The sequence below is a fragment of the Betta splendens genome, chromosome 4, assembly GCF_900634795.4.
Source record: "Betta splendens chromosome 4, fBetSpl5.4, whole genome shotgun sequence".
In the NCBI taxonomy this organism is placed as follows: domain Eukaryota; kingdom Metazoa; phylum Chordata; class Actinopteri; order Anabantiformes; family Osphronemidae; genus Betta; species Betta splendens.
Window position 1 is genome coordinate 16,728,503 of NC_040884.2, and position 21,680 is coordinate 16,750,182.

The 21,680-nt window shown below is 49.8% G+C and overlaps 1 protein-coding gene and 2 long non-coding RNA genes across 3 annotated transcripts in view; 2 read left to right on the top strand and 1 right to left on the bottom strand.

Annotated features, from left to right (window-relative positions):
- The window catches only part of LOC114853610 (uncharacterized), an 8,812-nt gene extending 2,241 nt beyond the window's left edge, over positions 1-6,571 (top strand). The window contains exon 2 of the long non-coding RNA XR_003785608.1: positions 6,429-6,571. This is a non-coding gene — a long non-coding RNA (uncharacterized LOC114853610). The remainder of the gene's footprint in view (positions 1-6,428) is intronic.
- A 555-nt stretch (positions 6,572-7,126) lies between these two features.
- crispld1a (cysteine-rich secretory protein LCCL domain containing 1a) lies at positions 7,127-16,962 on the bottom strand. Its single transcript, XM_029147175.2, has 15 exons — positions 16,693-16,962; positions 15,972-16,348; positions 11,466-11,584; positions 10,849-10,981; positions 10,626-10,741; positions 10,437-10,537; positions 10,175-10,366; positions 9,588-9,648; positions 9,449-9,515; positions 9,151-9,281; positions 9,025-9,068; positions 8,888-8,960; positions 8,701-8,776; positions 8,483-8,616; positions 7,127-8,029 (listed from the first exon to the last, which is right to left on the bottom strand). Exons 2-15 carry the CDS (start codon positions 16,233-16,235, stop codon positions 7,978-7,980), a joined length of 1,563 nt encoding a protein of 520 aa, XP_029003008.1. The 5' UTR covers positions 16,236-16,348; positions 16,693-16,962; the 3' UTR covers positions 7,127-7,977.
- On the top strand, positions 11,707-12,803 carry LOC129604002 (uncharacterized). Its single transcript, XR_008694515.1, has 2 exons — positions 11,707-12,121; positions 12,225-12,803. It is a non-coding gene; the product is annotated as an uncharacterized LOC129604002 (long non-coding RNA).
- Positions 16,963-21,680: the final 4,718 nt, after the last annotated feature.

Sequence of the window (21,680 nt, forward strand, 5' to 3'; positions counted from 1 at the left end):
GAGTGAGAGAGAGGCGAGCGGAGCGCACGCGAGGCGCGCTTCCTGGACCACACCATCCCCGCGCGCCTGTGGGGGGAGGAAATGCGCCGGAGGGGGGGCGGTGGGGGTGAGGAGCCCTTTGAACAGAGAGGCTCCCGTGTCATTTACGTGCTCGGTGTTATTTCTTTATTTTAAAATATCTACGCACTTGTGGCTGTGAAGTAATAGCACTGACTCATTTCCCCCGAGGTTTAATTAGGATTAGTCTACGTAACTCACCTTAGGCCACTGACACGTCTATACAAGACCGAGCTTCAATTATCAGATAGGAAAAAGATTCATACTTTGAAGAAAGTATCAGTTTGACGTGTTTGCTGGCATCACCTGTATATTATTTCCACCTCACCTTCACAGTGAGCCTGTTAAAATCTTAATATATTGTAATAATTGGGAATAATTAAACACTTTCCTTTTTATTAATCAATCAGGAGAGAAAAATGACGATAAAATCTGCCATAGGTTATTTTCATGAATTCTACAAATGCTCATGCTTTTCATGCAAACCCACTAAAAAGCACAAGGTTGAGATCAAGGCTCCCCCTTCATCGTTTGTCCCCCAGTGTGTTTAATAAGACCACTTGTTTAGTGAACTTTAAAGTAACTATTGAAACGTGAAGTAACCATTAAAATCCTCCCACAACAATATGTTCAAAGAAAATATGCAAATGTACAACAGAGCTCAGTGTTCAGACTAATTTGCAACACGCTGTGTACCTTCCCTTTTGGTTATTACCTGCCTGCGCATGAATATCATTTACATAGATTTCACTGGATGGGCTGCTAATAAGGAAATACAGTTTCGCGTGGCGGTTTGTCATTTTTACAGTGGGTCACCTTCAGTCGATGTTGTTTGATTTCATGCAGAACAAACCCAGACAGTCCGGAGATTAATTAAAGATTTAGATCGATTGTTAGTTGATTGTTAGTGGAATTTGCAGCTTGAACACTGACGGTCAAATGTGCCAAAACTTGTGTGGAAGCCAAGTGATGGACCTTTAGGCTGCTTTATTACAGTGTATGTTGATGCTGATCAGCAGTCAAGGAGCAGAAAAGCATATTTCAGTCCTTTGCCATGTCGATAACATTGCAAAGAGAAAGATGTGATGGGAATGCGCTTATGTAAACACTTGTCATTAGCACCTCCTCACAGTGCAACACAGATTCATCTCAGATTGTCAGAAAATAGATTTTATTTTAGAAATAAGGATGCCGCCTGTCTGCTGTGGCTCCGCTCCGCACAGTCAATTTGCTTATGCTAATTAATTTAATTCTTTTTGTGTGTTGGAGACAACGTCCTCTGCGATCGAACGAGGGGAGCTCTGTTCCGACGGCAACGGCGTCGAGGAACGCCAGTCGAGTGTGCTTTGGGCTCGGATGCAGAACCGGCGTCTGAATCCTCCGTCTCCGTCGCACGGGCGCGGAAGCGAGCCGTCTGCCAGCCTTCAGACAGACAGACAGACAGACAGACAGACAGACAGACAGACAGACAGACAGACAGACAGACAGACAGACAGACAGACAGACAGACAGACGGGCTTTGATAGTCACGTCTCCCCGGAAGTGTCCTCAAATTTCAGACTTGTCTGAGTTGTTTTGTCTTCATAATCCTCTTTGTAAAACATGGCCTTGTTCCATTCCCACTGCTTCGTCATCCTCCCTCTAAGAAAACAATGCCGGCAGCAACAATGTCTTCCCATTCGGCTTAATGTTGTGCCGTAGTCATTGTCATTACCGGGAGCCGTCCTAGTTCAGTGGAAGTGGGCGCCTGGTGCGAGGCGGCCATTTTAACCCCGGTTGGTCGCAGGTAGAGAGGCTGCGTGGGGAACATATGGCCCAGACGTCCATGAACGGCTGCCGACGGGCTCCGATGTGCTCGAAAGCACTCAAGAGCAGAGGGACCTTCGCCAAGGTCACGAAACAAGCGGCCGATGTCTGCCGATCTGCGGGGAGCGACTCTTGTCCGAAATGACAATTCATCAGGTATTGACCTCATAATCGTCAACCATTTCTCATACGTTCCGCATCAGTATTCGCGGCGCTCCGCGTCCGTAATGATTAATGTTGGTACAGTACCGAGCTGCTCGCCGAGAGACGTCTGAAAAGCATCACCCTCCGTTGGTGCGGAGGCAACGGCGAGCAGGAAACCAAAAAAAAAAATTCAAATCCCCGCATTAGGTTGTTCGCAGCGCTATTTGGCAAACGTAGACGAGCAGAAACGGCTAAATAATTAACACGTTCTCCGAAGATAAGCACTGAATGAGGAGGAGAAGGGAGAGAAATGCCTCTCTGGGCTTAATTGTGTGCCAGGTAAGCATTTTATACATGTGGGCGGTGGAGAGAAAATAGAGATCACACACGCAGACTTATGGTAATGTTCCCGTACTCGGGCTTTTTACAGCAACCCGTATCAGCCTGATATGTTAATGGGCACAATGGGATTTGGTTTGATTAAATGTCAATGCCTGGAGGAGAAAAGAGGAGAAAGGAGAGCGAGAGAGGAGGGGGACAGTCTATTTCTCAGAATAAGAGGCGTGGGCGCTGAGGGTCCTTGGCCGTGCGAGGAGGACGCCGGCCGGTCGCACAATACAGGACGGTTAAGGTTGTGCGCTCCCACAGGACCCGGCCGCGACATGTTTGTGATTTACTCCACAAGCGCTGGCGGCGGGAGCGGTTGCAGGGCCCCTGCGTCCTTCCGTGGAAGGTGAGTCGCCGGTGAGGGGCCTTCGCCTCGGCGCCCGCGAGGCGCCTCGCATTGACCCCAACGCTTGGCGCCAGGATCCGAGAGCGGGCCTTCATTGTCGCCGACGCCGCGGCTCGTGCAAGTTCATTTCTAGGGTGATCCGGCGGATGCACCTGCGATGGAGAGGCTGTTTGAGCCAGAAAATGTAATGGAAGAGGAAGGAATAGGAAAGAGGAGACACAGAGAAGCAAGAGTGCGGTCGCGATGGGCAGAAATGGAACAGATCACTCTCTGCACACACCTCCTGCTGCTCTGACCCAGTCTTTGTGTCCTAAATTGGGGTCTATCCTTTGTCACAGTGACACTGACCCCTGAGCTGGATCTCTGGGGATTCGTCTGTTCTGCTGTCGCGGCGCTTCTTCTGGGGAAACAGCCGAGCGTGGCCGGATCCACAGTTCATCACAGTCCAGCTCCCGGTGGAAGGTAAAACAGGTGCCGCGTGAGGAGCCACCTGTTTTGTATTCCTTCTGTTCCATTCGTTTTCGTTCATGCTGCACAAGTAGTTTAGAGTCCAGAAGCTGAAATCACCTGAAGGAGTATCTCATTTATCTGAGTTTCTGTTCAAAGTTGGAGACACTAACTTAAAACCCTGGAGGTAATTCACATCACATAGTCTCACATTATGATAATTTAGCTGCCCACCTGCGCTAAGGTCAAAGGTCAACTGTGGAGCATCACATTTTAGAGCCAGTGGGGATTCGTGCTCAGCCGGATGTCATTCAGAGCGTGTGAGAAAGCCTTCATCCTCATCTCACCAGCTCCTCATCCTCCACTTCTCTAAACACTGTGTAATTATGCCTTCGTCAACACGCGCTGCTCTGTCTCCTCTCCTAATAATAACGTGGAGATAGACAAGCATGACTAATATGGAAGCCCTGTAGAGGGCAATATTGTCTGCAGAGTGAGGGGGAGGAATTGGAATCATGGTCCATTGTATCATAGCAGGACACCATTTATGGTATTTTACATACATTATATACATTTATGTAGCAGAACCTAAACTGCTCACAGAGCTTTGTCCTGGCGACTTTAACACATGTATTTGTTTTCATCGGTGCATCAAAAGGCTCAGGTGCTCATTCACAGATTTCTTCTCCTCTGTCCTGTGTTTTGACTAAAAACACTTGACACGAGCGCGATCCGTCAGCGAGGGCCCGCTGCCGCTGCAGGTTATTGCCTCCTCCACTCAACCCGACAGCCCTAATGCGAAACAGGTGATGCCTGTGCCGTTCTCCCCTCCTCTGACTGGCAGGAGCGCACGACTCACCGTCCAGGTAGGGACAAAGCTACTCTTTTACCTCCAGGACCCGCTTCACAGCGACTCACTGTACGCGTGAGCGTGGAAAAGAAAAAAAAAAACGGAGAGCGGGTGGAAATCAAGCCTCTTCTGTAAATACGCGAAAGGTCAGCGATGACGTGGGGAGCGAGGCTCGGCCCCCGCCGTGACTTCGTGGCCCATCATTGGCGCCTGGTGTGTAGCCTCATCATGGTTCCAGTATAAATGCAGTACGACACCTCTGTCATCGCCTGCGGATCATAAGCCTCCATTCACAATCTGTGTTATTTAACTTCATCTTATATTTTTCTTCTGGATCTTCAACGGTTTGGACCAAAATCCTCCCATTTCCTTTGTCTTCTATTATGACTGACTGCACAAGGGACCGTCTGCCATTGCAGCTTTTTCACTGTGCTGCTGTGTTTTTTTTTAATCTGTACTTACGCTCTCAGCATTTATTTTCCTCTGCAAACAAATGTTTGTTTTAGCAGATCATCTGATCGCTTTGAAACTCAATCCACTTCCTGGCTCCACATTCCTGAGCCTCAGCGTTGTTTTGTTTCCTTTTATAATGTTATATCATAAGATAATCCCAATTGCTACACATCTGGAGGAAAACCAGAAAACCTCCGTCCAGTAACACGTATCCCGATGTGCCTGGAGACAACATGGAGCCTCCGTCGGACCTCCACCTCCACAGAGAGACGCTCTGAAGTGTTTCTTTTACGTGGCCAGATTTGATTCAGGCCTGTCCTTATTTATTCTAAGGGGGCAGACCCAGCAGCAGAGCAGTCTGGGCGGCAGCCAGCTCATCCTGGAGAGGTGCTAGAAGCACGGGTGCCTGTTCCACACAGCTTGTTTTAGGAAAGCCTTCTGCGTGTGGCATCATGGACAGAAAACTGCCTCAGTGACATATTTATACAGGAGCACATGTCAGTGTTACTATCCTACTGTGTCTGCTGCCAGGTGCTAAGTGATAATAATCAAAACTCTCACAGCAGCGAAACTCACAAGCTCTATCAAACAAAGCAGCCTTCTCTCGCTTATTGGCGCTGGAGTGAAACAGAGGGACTGTTCAATCTGATAAAACCTCCTGCTTTAACCTGCTTCAGCCAAGTCGGGGTTCTTGACGTCATACGGCCGCACTTTGAAATAGCGTTATTTCGTCCTACGACTCGACGTTCGCGCGCTGTGGCTGCTCGCCTGTACGAAACCACCTGTTTGACAGAACTGGGTCACGCTGCTCTTAACTTATAGTCCAATAAGGCAGCTATGCTACAGTGGAGACGTCTGGTGTTGTGAGTTTGGTAAATCACCACAACGGTTTATAAGAATGAGTTAGTAATTAACTGATTGAGAGATGTCAGGACACATGAAGATAAATTAGACTTTGCGTCTGAGGCACCTGTGTGTCCTCACCCTTGTGCAGCCTTAGCTTATGCTAAGCTAATTCAGAACTCCAGCCTCAGTTTCTAATATATTCCCCCAAAAGAACGGTCGCGAGTAGCGAGTTAAATGCTGTGAGGTTTTAAATTGGTTGGTTGGGTCACAAGAGAGTCGGTTCGTAATGAACTGTTATTATAAATCAGGTGTCTCAGATTTGTCAGAGGTTTGTTTTCAAGGCATCGGCGCCTAAAATAACTCGATAATTATATGAGTCACCGCTCGTACAAAAACATGTACAGCGCAGTGCGGCTACGCGCGCGGACGTATTTTTGGACCACGAGGGGGTGAAACCCCCGCTCCCTGTTCGATGTAATGTTTTGATCCGCCGCCAAAGTAAAGGTCCGACAAGAACGAACGCAGTCATTACCACTGGCGAGAGTAACGCCGCTACCTGATCCCCGTCCAGGCGCAGCGGCGCGACCGCGGCGCAAAAACAAACAGGTGAGTGCGTGAACAAATACACGGGCAGCGCAAACGAATGCGCAGGCACACGCGGACTGCGTCCTCTCCGTCGTCCCTGCTCCAGCGCTGAGGTCTATTGGGCTCAGTCAGACCCACATCTAGCTCCGCAGCAGTGAGGGCGTTATTAATGGCCCTGCTCATTTTAAGCGACAGTCTGAAAACACCGGTGGCTCCGTGCAGACCCCGTCTGGCCGCGAGCTTGTCTTTCATCCCGTCTGTCCGACGGGCCTGCGGCGCGTTGCTCCGTCGGCTTTCGCCCGCTGCGGCCCCGTCGACGTTTGACGTCAGCAGCGCCGTGTCCGCGAGTCCCGGGACCGATCGTCATGAAGTTGTCAAAGGGGATTTAAAGGTGCGCGTCTCAGCCGTCGGGTTATCTGGCCTCCGTGTTTTCCCCGCTCGCCCTCCTCCTCGCCCCGCTGTGAGTTTTGACACCTGTCTGATTTATCCCTCCCTCTTCTCTCCCAGGACCCGGGCGCACGTGGACAGGCCCATCAATCACGCCGCCGAGCGCGGCCGGTCCCCGGCGAGCAGGGTGCGATGTAGACACGACGTGTCAGAGCGTGAAAAGGCTGAGACGCGTCACTGTGACCGAGCACGTGGGTCTGAACTTAATGTTTTTTTGTGTTTTGGGGCAAATGATTTTTCCTGGGAAAGGTTTGGCTGGACTTGAGTAGCGCAGGTTAACCTTCCCTGAAGCAGACAGGGACATCTGAGGGAATTGGGATCAGCCGCCGTCCAACCCTCCACCTTTGCATGTTTATCTGTGGCCTGGACCGAGGTGTCAGCGCAGGTCGTCGCCTGTAAAGCCAGTGGACACTGCAGCATTCTGCCAACCTGCCTCCCCAGTTCCCCAGCGTTAATACTCTTACACTTCAAGGCTCCTTATGTGCACTTTTTCCATTAAGGGAACGTTTCCTGCTCAAATCCTGCAACTACAAGATTACTATTTGCAAGTTCCTCCTCTCAAAGTTAATCTGCGTCTCATTAAATGAAGCTGTGGCACTGAGGCTGGTGTAAATCAGCACACATCTGCCAGCGTTGCCATCCCATTACCTAAAGCAACTACAGCTCTCATAGCATCGCCTCACCTCCAGAAGCAGTAGTTATTTTATGGTAAAACCTGGATTAACCTAAAAATAACTGTCTGAGAAAAGTTATGGTGGTTGTAATATTTTATTGCAAAATGAACTTTTCCTAACAACCTGAGGTAGGAAAATACATGTAATGCACCGAGAGACAAAAATACACTTTAACGCTCGTTATAGCAACCGCAGCTTGAAAGAAAGCAGAGAGTGGTGGAAAACTTGAGCATGTCCCTAATGTTTGTATGAAATAAACCTTTTTTTTCTGTTCATCAAATGACCTATAAACAAGTTCAGGGGGATTTGTGCACTTCCCGACCGGCAGGGAGTTTGAACGGAACCGCTTCAGCAGCAAAAACTAGGCAATTAGTTACAATATGAAACACACATATAGCAGCATCCTTTATAAATCATATTGATACAAGCATTATCATATAAAAATAAATGCAATCCTCAGTCATTATAAAAGTACAAAACATGGCAAGACACCAGTAAAAATGTGCCAGACAATAAACATGAGACTCGTCCATCGTACCCTTGAAGTAAATCCTAAGAGCTACTGTATTTGTTTAAAAGGCAAGAAAGGCACCGAGACAAGACGAGTGTAAAGCTATCTACAGATATATACAACTAAATATTAGCAAACCATTTGGAGATATTTACAGTTCAGCAGACTTCCTGCTAAAGCTGAGGAATGAAAAGGCGTGCAGACAGGTTCCCATTGTGTCGTACGCGTCAAGTTTTTGTTGCCGGGTTTCCGCCGTCATGGAGACGACCTCTAACCACTGAAGTGTAGGGAAGCCATAAACATCTCAGTCACCGAGTTGGAAAACAGGCCTTGATTGCTGCCTATTCAACAGCTCGAGTGCGCTTTCTGCTCAGTGGAGCCTCCTCCCTCCCTACCTCCCCTCCACCTTCCCCTCTGGGGGCGCTCAAATCACAGCGAACACCCGGAACGCCTTCCCTCCAGGAGGGTTCTGGAGGCTGGAGAGGGAGAGACGAGAGGGAGGGTCAGTGCGGCCGGGATGGCCAGTATCATCCAGTAAACCTGTCTAATCAAAGCACGGCAATCACAGCATTGACTGAGGTGGTGGCGAGCGTCCGACTGTGGGTCTGATCCCAGCTCCTGCAGCCCAGCGTTTCCCTTTTGGCTGACTATTAAAAACACGGCCCTGAGAATTACTCACCGCCCCATGAGCACGAGTGACAGAATGAAGCGAACTGCCTGCATGTTGAAACGAGTGAGACCATAAGGGGCCACCGCGGATAAATACCTCCCCACTTAAGAGCCATTGATTTTTAATTTGTTCTCTCTGAGCCCCAACAAATTAAGCCCCTCACTCTTTTCCAGAGACCTAAGAGTGCTGACATCAGACCAACAATCCCCTTAAACTATTAATTATGCTCTAAAACGTTTTTACAGCGAATGGGCCAAACCTCTCGGAGGAAATGCCGTTCTGGTGCGAGGCGACGTAGTGGCGGCGTTTGTCCACCGGCATCACGTCGATGTAGCCGCCCTCGTCGTTCCTGATGACCCCGGCGTGCAGCGCCGCCCGGCAGATGCTGGACCTCTGCAACAGGTAGCACACGGAACGCTGAAGCACCTCTGTGTGCGCGCTAACAAAGCAGCGTGGGGGGTTAAAGAGGCGCCTTACGTCCGAGTATGTTCTGCTGCCGATGACCCTGGACACGTGGGGGTTCTCCTCCAGGCAGCCTCTCGGGCAGTACAGCCTATGAACACACAGCGTTAGCAGCTAGCGTGCGGGTAGCGTGCGGCTAGCGTGCGGCTAGCGTGCGGCTAGCGTGCAGGAATCGCGCGGACCGGGTGAACTCCTACTGTACCTCGGGCAATGTCTCGCAGGCTTCTCATACGGGCAGAGCTGTGCGACGGTGGTCTCGCACGTGACGGCTTTAACTGTAGGAAACACATCCAGTCATCCATCGAACACGTCTGTTTGCATTATTCAAGTCCAACTCACCCGTGACTCTGGAAACACTGAAGGAATTAGCGCTTTGATATTTCCTGTCGAGAGGAAAAGCCAACATTTTTAACCAATGTTCTCAGACCTCATCCCCGTTGTGCCGCTCCCGGCGCTCGTTCTCACCCTAAAGACTGGACTCCGTTCTTGCTGGATCTGATGAAGAAGTCCTTGCGTCCTTGCCTGGTGACGTCCATCCATCCGCCGTCGTTGTCTATGACGCCGGCGTGGAGGCCAGCTCTGCACACGCTGGATTGCTGCGGAAAACAAGCAATGGATGACACGAGCATCACAGGCCCTTTGATGTGTTACCCTGGGACACCGGTGCCAGAACACATAACTGCTAATTAGCATAATACTGAACACTGCAGGAACTGAAGCCAGCTAATTTGACAACATCATTTGGATCAGCATGAACTCTTACCATTTCATAGTACACCGTTCCAACTACTTTCCCTGTAGCATCCAGGCAGCCAGCTGGACACTCATACCTATGGAGCAATAAAACCCATTAGGTTGACGCTGCAGCAGGTTTTTATTATTGACTGGTCCTGGTACTGTACCTATTACATGGTGTTCCTTTACACTGGTCACGAAGTTTAGTGTCACAGGTCACGAGCTGAGCTGGAACACACAAAAGCAGCAAAGCAGCGGTCAGGTGGTTGTCGAAGACCGAAGAGGAGAATTCTCACATCGAGTCTCGGTTTACGAACTGAGACCCCCCCCTCCTCACGCTGCGGAGAGGAAGCCATTTAAAAAAGCCACAGCGAGGCCCTCTCACCGGCCAAAAGCAACACGCACTCAGGGCACGGTGCTGAAACTGCCCCTCCCTCCAAAGAGTGACTTGCAGTAGTAAGAACGCTTTAGGAAGTGTCGGGGTGAATCAGGGAGATGACAGATAAAGGCTGCAGATCAAAATCATTTTCCATGAATTGCAAGAAAAATATTTCAAGGCCAATTTTTTTGCACTTGTTATCCAATATTGCTTGCTCAGCAACGAGCCAGCACTTATTCACGAATGTTGTGGGTTTTGTCCTAACAATAGAGATTCCTACCACCACTTTGTGTGCCTCTCCCGTCCCCTGAAGCCACATCCCACACGCCTCATTTTGAAACGAGATCCTGAATAAACACTCAAATGGCAGCTTACACATCTGCTGCGTGTTGACCACTTCGTTCTCCGGCACGTCCTCTGCAGGGGGCTCGGTGGGGACCTGGGCGGGGAGCCCGGGAGGCTCCGCCCTGGGGGCCCAGGACTGGGGCCTTTGCGGAGAACGGGGGGCCTCTGGCTCGATGAAGTTGCTTTCTTCCTTTTCCTCCGGCGAAGGATAGGTGCTGTCGGCTTCACGTGAAGGAAGCAGAGTTAGAAAAGCTGTAGCATTGCTCACTAATCCAGCCTACCTTTACTGTACCTTTGTAGCAGAGGTTGTCCCTGCAGCCTCCCCCGTAGCTGGGGGGACAGGCGGAGCACGGGGTTCCATGTTTGTAGGGTGCATGACCCCACCAGTTCCCCCTGTTCAGGGCATCACATAGTAAAGACGTGACACAATGCAAGAGACAAGGACGCATGAAGGTGAATGCAAACTTGAAGGTGAACTTACTTCGGTGAATAGTTGCAGACAAGGTAGACGGCTTTGGCCCAAATCTGTCCCCACACGTTCATGTTGTAACACATGTTGATAGCGCAGCCGACGCGGCTGCTCGTGGCCCAGACCAGCTGTAAAACCACAACAAGGCCCAGACGTTACGCGCCGACGCTGGTGAAACGCTGGTGAAATGCTGGTGAAACGCTGGTGAAACGCTGGTGAAACGCTGGTGGAGTACCTGCGTGTAGTGGGTACAGACTGGGCCGGCGCACCGCAGGGGGCAGTGGGGGTTGCACTCCTGCGGGTACGGGAACGAGTAGTCCCTCACCTCGTCGTACCAGGCCTGCACGTGGAAGGTGGGAGGACGGTACCTGGGGAACATGGGGACCGAGCTGTGAAGCTGTGACCAGCGTCCTGCGCAACCGTTAGCGTGGGAGTCAAAGTCAGAGCTGCTCTTCTTCATGAGCCACAGAAGCCAGATTTTAGCTCAACGCGTTAAAACGTCTTCCCACATCTGTTAAGTCACACACTGCGCTTGTGCCGTGCGGCTAATCGAGCGTTTGCGCTCCGGCTCCACTACAGTTACCAAGGACACGGGTTTGGCTCCAGGTGCCGCTCGTTAATCTGATTACGGCGGCGACGGAGAGGAGACGTGATCGGATGCGGAGCGCGGGTGTGTGCGACAGAGCAGCGGGACAGATTCCAGGAACCCACGGCTGAACAGTACATCCATGTGTTTCTGCTCATTTGTTGTGTGATACGCGATCGCTATGACAACAGTGTCACTGCGTTGCTCGCAGACATTTAGCAGATGTTGGGTGCTTCCCTCTACACCCTCCCAACGGCGGCCCATACCTTCCCCAGTGGGCTCCCAGGTTCTGGCCGATCTGCGGCAGCAGTCCGGCGGGCCCGTGCTCCCACAGGCAGGTCTCGGCCCACTCCTCCGCCGTCCGCTCCAGCTCCGTGTCCCACACCTGCACGCGAGATGAGGCGGGAGAGAAATGGGTCGTTGTGGGATCAGCGTGGGGGCAACGCAGCGCGGCGCTGCTTCGGTTGGTACCAAGTGGCCGTCGCACATGGGTACAAGGCTTGCCGAGCCGCTAATAACGCCGCGGCGGGAGCCGGACGCTCGCTGAGAATGCGCCACTGTGTTGGGAGCGAGAGGAACCGCACTCGTTTTTGAATGAAACCCAGAACAACAGTGTGTTCGCGTGTTCCGCTGCAGCTGTGCACAGAGCCCTCTGTCTCTGCTATTGCTGCCCAGCTGACTTTTCCCAGATGGGTTTTCCTGTAAGATCGGGTGTTATTCGAAAAATGCAAACGCTTTTCTGTTTTTTTTTGTAGGTAATGCGTTCCATATGTGTCTGGACGCTAGCTTTTTTCTCTGCTTCACCTCTCTGTGTCAGGCTCGGATTGGATGCTAATGGATCTCGCTCCTATTCCGGGGAGTTGTGTCCTTCCTCCCTGCTGACCTATATTCTACAATACGATGTCGGAGGCTTCCTTTGAATGTAGGTTCCTTCTAATTGCACAGCCAGGTCTTTGTGAAAGTCATTTTGTCAGTACAGTATGTATGTGCGTGTGTGTGTGTGTGTGGACGTGCACACGCGTTAGTTTACGGTTGGAGGTGTAACTTTTCACATCTCGCACATGGAGGCCTGGAGGTCGTTGCTTACCCCCCGACAACAGGATGTCTGGCAACACTGCAAATAAACACTAAACTCCAAAATGAGCAGCTTCGGGACTGTTGAGTTGCTGCATTGGCTTGATTCCACCGAACAGAAGCGATATCGGCTGACTCAGCAGTGGGACTCTGGAACAAAGCCTCGATCCGTTGTGGAACGCGTTCTTATTCATCTCCACACCTGCAGACGGGGAGGTCAGCGCTACAGCACCGCAGCCTCATCTGCACACGCCTGTTATGTGTCTTGCACAATAGGATGATTGACACTAAATCAGGAATGAGAACGCGTTCGCCTCCGACGCCGTCAGGGCTCAGACGGGACCCCAGGAGGCTCTGAGCTGCAGATCAATGTCCGTGGAGCCAGTGTTATAAATAAAAGATGAAATAAAGAGCTCTGATGCATGTAGGTGTCACCGTACAGTTGTGTTCTACTGCACAGTCAGCAAATGTGTTTCCATGACTATCAAATTCAGAATCCTTTAATTAAACTATATTTAAGAAACACTTGCCACAGACATCAGTTTGGCCTCATTAGCGAGACTGAGTCGTAAATATTTGGTTCGTCTGCCTTTTTTTTTTACGCTGACAGGACTCGATCCTCCTGTGCATCCATGACATCAATTCGGTGCAGCCGTTGGAGAGTTGCTGTGTCGCTCTTTGCAGATGACTGTTTTTCATCTCCCTTCGCTGGAGGGGTTGTGTTGCTCTACCTGCTTCCAAACACTCCTGAAGCGTTCTACTTGTTTCACTCCAGGGGAACGACTCTGTCACAGCTTTCACTTTAGTTGGGCTTAAAACTGTTTGTTTGTTTGTTTGTTTGTTTGTTTGTTTGTTTGTTTGTTTGTTTGTTTGTTTGTCTGTGCTCGAGTCAACAGACGTGTCTATAACGTGTCCTCTCCCTCTGTCCTTCATGTTTGTCCAGTGCATTCAACTTGGTCCTGATGCTATTTGTGCCAAACGTGTTGGACCCTGTTTGAGTTCAAGTACGTCCGATTTAATCTGAACAAAGAATGCGCTGCAGATATTCATCAGCCAAGGGTTTTTCATTTGCACGAACCATACGTCACGCGCTTGAGCTGGAAATCACAGTTGTGTTGTACTGTAGTGTAGTTGATGGCGTTCTGAATCTGATTATATGTGGTACACCGTAAATACGAGCAGAGGCAGCTGTGGAAGCCATGACAACATCCTCACATGCTGCAGAACTACGGACTCAACGTGTCGGCTAGGAAACCTGTTTTTCAGCTGTTGAATGTGGGGCAGTCGGTTCATCAAGCTGCCGTCGGCCCCCCACCGCCACCACCACCCCTCCTCCTCCTCCCACCCGCGCCTACCAGCCGCCGCAACCACACTCCTACTGGGGCCCGGAGAAAAACACCTCCCTGCTAATGTCCTTCACCACGGTGCAGCGTGCATTGTTTATTTCGCTTAACACTTCATTTGCAGCCAGCTTCTCTCTCTCTCTCTCTCTCTCGCCTCCTCTCTCTCTCGCTTTCTCTCGCTTCCTGGGTCATCTGGTCGCATTCCAGAGGGTACGGAGGGGTACTTCCTCTGCACGTTTGCATTTCATGGTCATAATCAGCGGTGCGTGCAGGCGAATGCTGAGAGGCAGTGGAACGCAGCAGGAATGGAAGCAAGTAAAGCCGAGTGTTAAAACCAAACAGACACGATAATAAACAGATGATAAGAAACTGTGCAGGAAGACAAAAGTACTCCTACACTGCTTAATAAAAGGTGGTGGGGCAGAAATGCAGGGAAAGATGTTATAGCTAATTTGATCTACACATGTGCAGCACGGCCTGCATTTCCATTCCCGGCGTTGCTGAGCAGGTTGGGCTGTTGGCACCTGTTTTAAAGGTCACCCTGGACGGGATCAGCCTGTGACAGGCTCGAGGCCCTCGGGAGAGAATCCACGTCCCGTTTGTCCTCTGGAGCCTCAGGACGCGGCGGGGCGAGGCAAAGGCGGCGCCGTTTAATCTTCCGCCACCCAGCGCCTGTCGCTGACTTTGGAAATTACTGCACTTGTCACTTATAATGATCTAAACGCGTTTTCCGAACATTAGAGCAGCTGTACCCCGGCCGCTGACACCAGTGCCACCTCAGGCCCGAGCGCCAACTCAAACACGGAGGCGGGTGGGGCCGTTTCTCCCACGATGCCACCTGCCCGTCTCACGGGGCTTCAAACACTAGCACTTCAGTGTTTATACCTGCGGGTCAACATTTGCTACACCCCCCCCCCTCTGCTCAGGCTTCATGGATTGCCCCAGACTTTGAATGCTTATCTGGAATTCTCTGTGGCCTCTGTGTTGGATAATGACAGAATGGGAACAGAGCCATGTGGATAAAAGAGAGGGAGGCAAGGAAAGGAAACAAAGGACAGGGGAGGAAAGTGGGGGATTTGAATGTCTGATGATTGCCACAGAGGGTCACTCTTGTTATGCTTTACCACAATGGCAGACGATAACAGAGCTGATGGGCGGGTGGATGTGTGTGCGGCGTCTGTGTGCATGGAGAGCGAGGGAGCATGTCTGCGAAGTGCAGTGAAGCTACGAGCTCTCCGAAGGGCGACAGCGGTTCAACACAGACGAACGGAAAATCACAGATATGTGTGCCTTTCAAAATAAAGTGGCAAAAGTAACTTTTCCGTGTGAGCTGAAGAGCTTCGAGGCCTGACGTCTGAAGACAACGGAGACATAAGTGCTTCTGCTTAAGTCTCCTCTCTCTTTACTGTTCATCGTCTTCTGTTCAGCCGACTCTTTTCTCTATTCAACTCTATCTGCATCTGTTTTCCGTTCCATCGTCATCATCCTCATCATCACACCTCTGTTTTTATTCACCTACTTTAGTCTCTGTTAATCTCTTACACTCTCTCTCCTCCAATCTCACATCCTCTTGTTGCATGTCTTTCTACATTTCACCCCTGGGTGCCCCCACAGCTAAAAAAACAGCCGACTGTAACAGGAGCCAGTAAAAAGAAGCTGTGCACTGCTGGCTCAGCATTTCTCCACTACAACGCGCCTCCACCAGAAGGCTGCCGCACACATGCATGCGCACACTTACACAAGGGCTCCTTAAATCCAACCTCTCAATTATATAATTACACAGTCCAGCAATTGCCCCCAGCAGGAACTGTTTATTTGCCTTCACCACAGAATAATGCAGCTTTTTGTTCTGGGGCTCTTTAAGATGAAAGCGTGATTAATCTGTGTTGATTTTTTAACCTGCTAAGTACTTTGGTGGCAATGCACTCTGCTGGTCAAGCTGTGCCTCCATATGTAAGGTATTTGGACAAAGTTAAAGATCAGTGTGTGTGTGTGTGTGTGTGTGTGTGTGTGTGTGTGTGTGTGTGTGTGTGTGTGTGGTGGGGGGCGAGGCAGCTGGTAAAACACATCCTGGTGCTGTGCTTTGACTCTAATTCCAGGGTGGAAAGTGATCTGCAGAACGTGATGGCGAAAGAATAAAATCAAACAAACGTCTTAACACGAGTACGAATATGTGCCGGTAATGTGATTGTTGGATTGTTGGCATGTCGGTGGAATTTGACTCGATGTGAGAATGCTGCATGCTAGGGTCAGTTCACTAAACTCCGTGGCCCATAGATGTGCAATGATCAGAATGGGGTCAAAGTGTTATTCTGAATGCACACATTCACAGCAGCTGCGTCCTCCTTCACCTACCATGTACTCCATGTTGGAAGCCGGCGGGTACACCTGGCCTCGGAGCTTGTTGTGAAGGTCCAGGATGAGCTGAGCATCGCTGTCTGTGATCGCCCTCTTGCCCCTCTGCTTGGCCCCCCACCACTCCCCATCCTCGTCCAGGTACTTGTCCAGGATCCTCTGCCAGCCCGTGGAGTTGGGGAGCATCATCATGGCGGTGGCCGTCTGAAGCAGCAGCAGCAGCGAGGACGCGAGCCTCATCCAGCTGTGGTGCGCGTGCCTCATCCTGGTTAGGTGTCGACAATGACGAGGATCCTCTGGAGCTCGAGTGGGATGGATGGGCCGGTGAAGTGTGGCTGCCAGCACAGAAAGACACTCTTCTTCATCTGCAGCGTGCGCTGGCATGGGAAAGAGAGCGCAAACAGGTTTAGTGCGAGGACTGGATGTGTTACAGTACATCTGCGTCAAATGTGCTGAGCAAGCAGCTTCAATGCTGGACTTGGAGCGGTGCTGTGCCACTGTTTGGTTATAACAAGTGTGAATGAAAGAAGTCTTGGTGGCTATTAAAAATAAATGTCTGATGCATTCACAGCCTTCAGTTCAGCTTTTTGGTAAATGCACGCTGCAGTGCTGACAGAGGCTCTAGAACGAGCCAGTAGCTAATTGAAAAATGTAAAGAGTAATGCATGTTAAAATAGAAACGGAGTGATGTGATTTAATGGAGACGTTGGAAATAATTTACCTTTAATGACCTGGAGAGGAGCCCGCTTCGCGAGAGGCTGTGGGAAAAGTTCTGCTGCGAGGAGAGAGAGAGAGAGAGAGAGAAGAGAGAGGGAACGGGGTCCGCGTTCAAAGTTGCAGAAATCAGGTGTCGCTGGTCAGAGGATATGAATCAAAGATGAGACGTCAGGCTCCGTGTTCATAAGTCTGTGGTAAAAATAAGAGTTGCTCTTTCTCACTGTGTAGATTCTTGCGCTGAACTCGCTAAACCATCACTTATCCACATTTTATCCTCAACTTGGCTGCGCGTCGCTGGCTCCGCCCATGGCCACGCCCCCTCCCAGGGCTGGACGCGTCCCGCCCGTTCAGGTCTTTACAAGCAGGAACTTTCCTTTTACGCAGCGAGTTAAATTTATGACCTTGTACCACGAAAAATACACACAGTCTCTATTTGACAGTAATATTTACTCGTGGACTTTTAGTCCGTTAAACCCGTGTCTCTTTTCTAGTGAACTGTCATCTCCAACCGCGTCTGAACCTCCTCTGGGTTCATGCAGCAACAGGGGCCACTTTCCGCTGAGTCAAACTGCTCACAAGTGACTCTTTAAAATGAAATTAAAACGCAAACCAACTCTCCCTCTCAGTTAATTCCAGACCATCGACCTGTCATCAGCTTTTCCCCTTTCTGCTGCCACACAGATCAAACTCCATAATGGAAACACAGGATCTGTCTTTTCTTGTCTTCTGGTCATTTACTGGTGAAAAACGTATGATCTACAGCTTTTGGTGAAGGCTCCCACTGGACGTAGACACAGCTGATCTCTATGACGACCTGGTGTGTTTCTCCTCTTACTGTACTTACCCATCACGATGAGTCAGGAACTAACCAGCCAAGGTTCCTGCAAGCTCAGGATAACATGAAGTGGTAGAGAGACGATACAGGATGCTGTTAAAACCAGTCAAAGTGTTAAATGTACCAGTTAACATAGTGGTTCTAAACTTAGGGTTAGAGCCAGTCCCTCTGGACAGAGGCTCCGCTCAGTGTAGTGTAGTGTCAGTCAGGGAAAACTACAGGCCTCTCCCCGTCAGCTCCCCCGCAGTCCAACTTGCTTTTCTAAATGCGATAGAGCCCACACTGGGGACCCACCACATTCTGAACCTCCATCAACCCTGCGTTTACTGTCTGCTCCTCGGGTCAGTGGAGCAGCTCCAGCAGCGGCCCTGTCCCCGCAGTCCGACGCTCCCCTTCCTCGTCCACTGCAGCTGAAAAAGCACAGGAGGACGATGGTGCATGTGTCCTAACACATGTACAGGTTCCTAGCATATACATATGTATTAATGTGACTGGGTGCAATTAAATAAAATGCACATCTTTGTGTACAAGTGCATCACTGACTAACAAAAGGGACATCTGTGGAAAAAAGAGGTATTCACCAGCTGCTCAGCTGATCTGTGATTTACAGTGTGGTAATTTAGGTCAGGCCGCGTGTAACAGACGGGACATTGTCTGATTAATGTTTATTACAATGCCTGCCAGTAAACATACACTATTTATGCCTGCGGTGGAGCAATAGAAATGATTTCACGCTCAGGCTCGTTGCACTGCATCCCGCGTCTCCCTCTGTTTTTATTGCATCTGTTGCTTTCTGCTGCTTCCCGCTGAGCTGTCACTACGTTTCGGACCTGCTCGATCACATGCACACAGTTACTCTCTCCCTCTGCTGTGCGTCACATACGACTTTCACTTTCCTATGCGTGTCCTCTCTCTCTCTCTCTCTCTCTCTGTCTCTCTCTCTCTCTCTCTCTCTCTCTCTCTCTCTCTGTCTCTCTCTCTCTCTCTCTCTCTCTCTCTCTCTCTGTCTCTCTCTGTCTCTCTCTCTCTCTCTGTCTCTCTCTCTCTCTCTCTCTCTCTCTCTCTCTCGCTCTCTGTTTCTGCCCCCCACCACGGTCATTGTTAAGTCGCCGGTCCAGATGTTCCATTCGGTAACTCCTCCATTCACCATGTGTTCTTGCGAAACAACCCCATGAACCCAGCAGAATGCATCGGCCATGCCAGACCCTGCGTCCACACACCAGCAGCCCCTTGGACACGACACGCAGCAAACCACACTCTCCAAGAACACAGTTCCTTCTCTGGCACGTTGCTCCATAATGACTTTGGTCAAGCTGACTTGAGGTCAGAGCCTTGGAACGGCGTCTGGGTGAAAATGAGAGCAAAGAGCAACAGGGTCATTTGGCAAAAGTTCAATATCATTGCCTCTGTTTGTATGACATTATCAGTAGTTTGCAGCAGACGTCAGGGCCACCACTTCACTGGTAACCTGTGTGACTGGCCCCTCTTGTGGTGTAAAGATGCTAATGCACCTGAGAGCTGCCCTGTGTCAACTGGACCTCCAAGGTTGAACTTGCAGGTAGAAGCAGGACTGTCATCAAACCACCACATTACTATGGTGACTCTCAGTGATGAGCAATGATCCCAGGAGTGTTTCTAAATCAATGCAGGCCAGCATCACAGTACATAGACATATGCATTCTATAAATGTTACATCCTAACAGTAACATTATTTATTACGAAATGTTATTAACATTCACTAATCCCTGGAGTCAGACTCCAGTAATAACATATTTTAACATATCCTCAAGAAAAAGCACATTCTTCCTAAAACCACCAGGGGTCAGTGTCCTGCAACATAAACCAGCATGTTGGGGCTAAAGGACCTTCCAGTGGATGTTCAGTCGTGGAGCAGCTGAAGACAAGTTAGTTTATTGGTTTTTGTGAAACCAGCTGAAATCTCACACTTCCACTAAACGCAGTCGAGGCTCCTGTCAGCTACATCATCCCCTGGAGGACTAGTAATAACAGGGCACTTTGTCGCACTGACCTGTGGCTCACAGCCACATCACGCACGCTATCTGTGACCTACTTCCATACTAACAAAGCAAACGAGCCGGTCTGTGTGCGTTTATGTGGAATAGAGAGGTCACGGCATCGGCATCAAAGCCTCAGAGCGCTTGTTGACAACAGCCATGAAAGAGATTGGAGAGCGAAGGAGGGGAGCCCATCTGATTAACAGCGCTTTCCCAGCGCTGTGCTCCTGAGAGGACATTGACTTTGGCTTGGGCTTCCTTTTGCATCTGCAGGATGTCGCTGCTCTGGCGTTCCTGCAGGGCCCATCAAGGAGGCTAACATGACCCGGCCAAGACAAAGACTGAGATACGGAGGGCAGACACTGCACACAGGCCACCTTGGCCTCAGTTTGTGTTCTCAGACTGCACCAGAGTAGACTCCAGCCTGTCGCAGGGCTGGACATACTGGAGATTTACCATTATTACCACTATGGTTGGAGCGCGTTGGTGCCAGGGTCTGTGATTACTGTTAATGTCATATATGAGATGAGTACAGACTATACAGTTTTATGACATAACCCTAGCTTATATCGCTGGTCGTAAAATGGTATATCTAGGTTGAGGTATGCCAGATATGCTTTATTTATATTCAACCAGACCATGTGATGAACCTTTCCAAAGATGACAGAAGTGGCCGAAGCGCCGAGCTCAAACCCGGCGGTGTCTCATTTTACTCTGACCCGTTGCATGAAACACCAGCACTCGCTAGTGTAGGGAGAACATTAAACCGTGAAGCGCTGGGAGAAATGAAACATTTTCCCCACATGTTATGACCGCGCCGTCCCAAACAAACAGATTTAGAGACAGAAGCGGGCATCGGAGACACCGCAAATGATTTGTGTACTTGAAAAACTTTATTTTTTACCCCGTGTTTGGAGTAAGGGCAAATCAGCTAAAAGGAGAGACGCACTGCTAAAATAAAAACGTGGCCTGCAGTTAACGGCGCTGCCTCCACAGATTTATTGACGTGAAGGGGCTTTAACATGCGTGTGGCAGCATTTGAAGAGATTCCAAAACATGCTTCAAGTGGGTCACATCAGTCTCTGAGAAACACATATGTCAACAGGCTCCAGAGTGAGAGGTACATTACAAATACCTGTGAAAAAATCCAATGTAAATAAATGTAATGATATAACAAGTCCAGTGGATGCGTTTGGACGGAGCGAGGCTCAGACTGGGCACCGGCTGCATTTCCGATAGATAAGCTGCAAGGGGAGCAAAATAAACACCGTCTCTCCACTCCAATGGGGGGGGGGGCAGAGAAATGAATAAAGAGAAAGTTCCCCCCTGAAGGGTGCAGAGAGGCCGTTTGCTGCGAGGAGTCACAGAGGGCAGCGAGGTTGTAGAGTACAGAGACAAGCAAGGAGGCAGCGAGAGCCGGGGCGAAAACCAACAAACGTCCGCGACACGAACAAGTAGCAAAGTCGCGCTGCATTGTTGCTGCTGCAGAGTCCACACCAACGTTTCATCTTTGTACTGTGCTCCAAGAGAGACAAGGCCGTTAATCTGATGACACATCTGTAATTTGTGTGCTTTTTTTAAATGTGTGTTGCCTTCAGACACGTCCGATGGCAAGAACCGGTTCAATTGGATTCATTTGTTGCTTCTGAAATGGAAACCTGTGACTGAGTTTCCCCCCGTTCTTCCTGGTCTTCAGTTTATGCTGCTTGTCAAAGTGTTGAGTGAGAAATTTGACAAAATAATAAATAACGAGTAAAATGATAACAAACATGAAAATCTATGTGCTCTCAGTTTGACCATTGAAGAGTCCAATGATGAACCTGAACAAACTAAAAGGTTTAAGCAGTTCATAAAATTCTGGTGTTGGTTTTCATTCTTATGTATTTGAAGATTAAATCATGTTTCAAAGTTTAAGCAAGGAACGGAATGGAAACAGTATTTGATGCGTAGAGGAGAAGTTGAGCCCAAACTGCCAGTTGAACCTGGAACACATTCAAGCGCAGAAGCCTCAGAGCTTTAGAGCGGAACGTAAGCAAATCAAACTCAACCAGGACAAATTCAGAGCTAATGTGTTGGTTGTGTAAAACTGTGAGGTGACGCAAAAGTACAAGAAGGACATTTGCATCGTTCCTGTGACTGGAA

What these genes read in the sequence shown, in the direction of transcription:
- crispld1a (XM_029147175.2), bottom strand. Translation starts at nt 16,235, where the DNA reads ATGAGGCACGCGCACCACAGCTGGATGAGGCTCGCGTCCTCGCTGCTG. An exon ending in TCTGTACCCACTACACGCAG is followed by an intron (nt 10,742 to 10,848) that starts GTACTCCACCAG and finishes GTGGTTTTACAG; the next exon opens with CTGGTCTGGGCCACGAGCAG. An exon ending in GAACGGTGTACTATGAAATG is followed by an intron (nt 9,282 to 9,448) that starts GTAAGAGTTCAT and finishes TGTTTTCCGCAG; the next exon opens with CAATCCAGCGTGTGCAGAGC.